Source organism: Silene latifolia, chromosome 9 (genome assembly GCF_048544455.1).
Source record: "Silene latifolia isolate original U9 population chromosome 9, ASM4854445v1, whole genome shotgun sequence".
NCBI classification, from domain to species: Eukaryota; Viridiplantae; Streptophyta; class Magnoliopsida; order Caryophyllales; family Caryophyllaceae; genus Silene; species Silene latifolia.
The window spans coordinates 5,969,926-5,974,891 of record NC_133534.1 but is presented as its reverse complement, the minus strand read 5'-3'; the positions used below and the strand labels follow the sequence as shown (position 1 = coordinate 5,974,891).

The window sequence follows — 4,966 nt, the reverse complement described above, 5'->3', positions numbered from 1 at the left end:
GGATGAAGCATCATCGTTTGGAACATGTCGGGTTGGGTTCGTATTTAGGGGGAGCGTAGTGGTTGTAGGATCCTCATCATTTGTCTTTCTCCTTCTCTTTGTCTGTTTGACAATACGTCTTCTGCCATTCCCTCGCTTGTCAGGGGGGTCTCTAATGTCACCTTCTTGTTGTGGTGTGTTTATGATAGTCTCCCTAGGTCGTAGTCTCCTACGACCCCACATTTTTGAGGAAACTCCACCGCCGCAAATGAATCTATAGATCGTATCCCAAAGATGAGCCTCTAACTCTTTGATTAGTTCATCTTTCGCTATTATAAATGGCAGAAGACCCTTCACTTTGCATAGCCAACCTCTTAATGTAATCATTTTTTACCGTTATCTCAAGAGACCTTTTAACACGTTTCGACTCATCCGGTTGTAGTACCCAACCCGAATATTTTCGTATCCTCTAACCAAATCCTTGCGCCAGCGTTCGATTATGTATTTGTCTGGGATAGCTTTTACGTCCAACACATCAAGACACTTCATGATATGGCGACATAAGATCCCTCTAAATTCAAACATCTTACAACCACATTTATACTCACCAGTGATTGTGTCAATACTCACTTCAAAACTTCTTCGATCTTTCTTCCAAAATGCTTCTGTCACTTTTGATGTGGCCCTAAACCTCTTGATGAAACCCAAACTATTTGGAAGAGTTTCGACATTGGTGCTTATACAACCATATACCTCTGTTTTCACCTCTCCGAATTTACTGTTTGTGTAGACCTTACTAAAGATATCCTCGAATAATATCATGGGATCCCATTTAAGTGGGCTCTTAATGTCTTTGGCGTTATTGACTTTCTCGTCCTCCACCTTTTTCTCTATGGCATCCTCGTACTGCTCCATGAATTGCATCAGGGCCGGTTTCTATGCTCATGTACGTTTTAATAAATCTTTTGTTTGTTCACTCCTCTCGAGTAGAAGACATACCCGCACGTAAAAGTGTCTTTCCAAAAAAACAGCATCCACCGTCTCATATCCCATGCACCCCTCAACCATTTGTTACGTCGCAAGTTGTATTTTTCCATGAAATCGTCCCACATATCTTGCGCTTCCTCCTGATATACTCTCGTGTACAAGCGTACGCAAATCTCTGTCAATCTGAGGAAATTGTGGGTGGTCTTTTAGATTCTTATCCGCGTTTTGAAGAATATGCCAAAGGCATAATCTATGTTTAGTCTCCGGGAACACTTTCTTGATTGCCCCTTCCATTGCTTTACATTGATCAGTTAGTAAGACGGTTGGAGCTCTACCCATACATTCTATCCACTTCTCAAACACCCACTCGAATGACTCTGTGTCTTCGTATGAAATTAAAGCCGCTGCATATAATATTGTACTTCCATGATGATTAACTCCAACGAATGGACAGAAAGGCATCCGGTACCTGTTGCTTAGGAATGTACTATCGAACGACGATGGGTCACCAAAAGCCTTGTACATGGCACGACATCGTGCATCGGACATGAAAAATGTTCAACGACTTATTATCCGCGTCCCTTTCAACAAATAGTAAAAAAAATCGATTCTCGCTCTTTTAAGCCCTCAAAATAATTTAAGACCTCTTTAGCGTCACCACGAAACCTACTTTTGCGACGTTCGTTGTTGATGAAGTTTCTCGCGTCCTGCCCATTGAAAGGTAGATTATGAATCCCTCCAACCTCCCTAACTAATGTGTTGAAGTTCCGGTAATTGGTATGCCACTCGCTGCTCAACACCAACCTGGCCTTGAAATATTCGCTTATGTGCCTATAATTGACTACATGCCGGCTAACCTCGGGATTCAAATCGTGATTATGTACCAAATCACAAGTACAGACACAAATTTCCCACTGTCGTGATTTAATTTCCCAAATACATACATTTTACATGGTGTTACACACGAGCTTTTCTTCGTCGTATTGCCCTCCAACACATAAACCTAATCTTGTTCATCATGTGGAATCGTGGTTCTTTATCCCCAACTCCGTTTCGACGTACCCCTCCTCCTGAAGGGAGCCAAAAGTTGGCTACTACGAACATGAAGTTCAAACCCCGTCTTATAAGCGTAAGTATAACAGAAAGCAGCAAACTGTTCACCTGATTCAAATTCCGCACCAATCGTAGGCTCAATAGCTGGTTGATTGTCTTCATTGCCTTCCAGAACATGTGCTGCATGCCGTAACAATTCAAAGGGTCGTTTTTCATTCTCGTCAATGACTTCGTTTTCTCCCTCCTCCTCGATATACAAAGCATTTAAATCAAAACTATTCGACATTTTTAAATGATGAAGGTTGTTTTGAGAAGATGAAGGTGATGGAGTTGATGAACTTAGAGTTTGCTGTGTTGAACTACTTTGACTGTGGAAGTTGAAAGGTTAATCTCAATTTACTTTTAATTATTTTTATTTTTTTCTCATATTTTATTTTTAATTATTTTTAATTTTAAAAATAAAACCTACTATTTACGGTGGGTGGAAGTTGGAAGGTTTTCTCCCTAATTTTCTTTTAATTATTTTTAATTTCTTACTCATATTTTATTTTTAATTATTTATAATTTTAAAAATAAAACCTAATATTTACTTGGAAGTTGGAAGGTTTTCTTCCTAATTTTCTTTTAATTAGTTTGATGAAAAATTCCCGCCTAATTCTCCCGCCAACCTAATCCTACCATTATCCACACTCCCTATAAATCCCTATGATTTAGTCATATAGGACTTTTTTTTTTTTTCAACTACAAAATCTTTCAAATATTAAGATTATGGGTGTCTTGCCGTCACCATATTGCGATCCCTCATTTGTAACAACCCTAGAAAGCTATGACAAGTTGCTCAGTAGAAATCCGAATTTCTTAATTGGGGAGGAGTTCATGGAAAGGGTGATGATCAATCGTCAGAAATTTATTGATCTTGCAGGCGCTAGGTTGGGTTTTTTACCTGGTTGTGACACTTACCCAGTCGTTCCTAGGCCAAGAAGGCCTCTTACAAGGAAAATGACATCTAAATTGTCTATTGGCCGTATCCAACTTACTTCAGAAGCAGCAATTGTCGTACTTGACATTCAAGCTATTCTTGATTATTATGAGATTGATGATCGCGACATAGAAGGTGAATGGAGGAACTATTGGGAGATGGAGAGGGATTATATCATTAGAACTGGCGTAATTCCAAGTCACCTATGGTGCTTTCTTGTGTAAAATGTGTAATTGAATGAAATATTATTCAAGAATTGTTATGGTTACTAGCGTTTGTTTTAGTTAATTTAAATTCAATTTATCGTACTTGAACAATTTAGATTAAATATATCTTACATACATATAACGGGATAATTTACGTAAGATAAAAAAATCGATAATTCCTATTTACGTAAAATAAAAAAATCGATAATTTCTATTTACATAAAATAAAAAAATCGATTAAAGAATTTTAAAGGACACAATTTCATTGTATTGGAATATTGAAGGACAAAATGTCATTTCCTAAACATATTTATTTAAAAAATTCTCCCAACTCCTTCAACAAAATTTATTAATTTTAATTTATTAAGTAAAATAAAATCCGTGGCAGTTGAAAGGCCACATGTTGTTTCATTATCTCATCTATAAATACACTTTCACTAAATGCAAACCCTAGTTTCTCAACCAACAATTTACCATTCTTCATTTCTGTTTTCCTCTTCTCCTTCTCTTAAAACCCTAAGCTCAACAACCCTAAATCTTTAAACACCAAACTTCTTCTTTCATATAATGGATAAGAACATTCGCCTAACATTGATACACATGGAGAGGAACAAATACTATATCCGCCGCTTAGACGATTTAGAGACGAAGATCCACGACTACCTTGATAAGATTCGGGAGATGGGTATTAGCCATGACGTCTTGTCGGAGATGGAGCAGATGAGGTTGCATGCAGATTATGAATCTGCTATACAAGACCTCCAAAAAATAAAGGAGAATAGGAGCATTCTCATGGAAGAGAATGACTCCCTTGAAAAAGTTATTGCTAAATTTTTTTCAAATTAATTTAGTATGTATGTATGTATGTTTGGATGTTGTACCCAAATCCACATTTTTTCCTCCTATTTGGGTATTCATCTCGGTTTGTTAGTTTTTTTATTTGTAAAATATTTAAATTATTATATAAAATGTGGACTTCTAGTATTTTCCATTTATGTACTTTATTCAATTCCATCTCTTTTACTTGTTTAGTTGAACAGTTAAAATTGATTTGACAAAACACAACACAAAAAGAATAATGAACTGAACAATTGGGAGATTTGACATAATACCAACCAAAAAAAGTAATAAAAAATGAACAATTCAAATTTGATTTGACATAACACAACTTGAAATGACTATTGTAACTTGAAATGACTATTGTTGTTGCGTGTGTAAGAAAATCCGGCGGCATGCATAAAGTCTTCAATTCTGAGAAACGATTTGACTTCCAAATCAAATCAAGTCACAACTTTTAATAAAAAAAAAAAAAAAAAAAAAAAAAGATTTTAAAACCCTAACTACTACCTTTTCCCATTATAAAAGGCAAAACACATTCATCTCAAAATTATCTTTCAAAGACACAAACCCTAATCTTTTTTTATCCATACTCCTCCATTATCAATCAAGGTATTTGTTCTTTTATCTTCAATTATTGTTTGGGTTTTTTGTTTTTGTCAGAATTGATTTTATTGAATAAATCCCAAACCCAAATCGATTTTTTTAACTATCTATTTAACTGATTGTGCGGTTGTTGCTTCTTAATTTAATTTAATTGTTTCAGATGGATAGACAGTTTGTTGCTTTCTTATTTCAATACACAATGGATCGCAAACGTTCTCACTTTCATTGCGGAGATTGACGTTCAGATTGGAAACCCTAATCACTGTGAGCGTCTCATGTACGAGACATGACCATAACAAGAGGGATGCATGACGTACAA

At 36.0% G+C, this 4,966-nt stretch overlaps 1 protein-coding gene across 1 annotated transcript; it reads right to left on the bottom strand.

The window, feature by feature from the left end:
- Positions 1-375: 375 nt before the first annotated feature.
- Positions 376-894, bottom strand: LOC141600522 (protein FAR1-RELATED SEQUENCE 6-like). The gene has a single exon (XM_074420764.1). It carries the CDS (start codon positions 892-894, stop codon positions 376-378), a length of 519 nt encoding a protein of 172 aa, XP_074276865.1.
- Positions 895-4,966: the final 4,072 nt, after the last annotated feature.

Bases quoted from the DNA above. Each gene is read 5' to 3' on its own strand.
- LOC141600522 (XM_074420764.1), bottom strand. From the start codon at position 894: ATGGAGCAGTACGAGGATGCCATAGAGAAAAAGGTGGAGGACGAGAAA.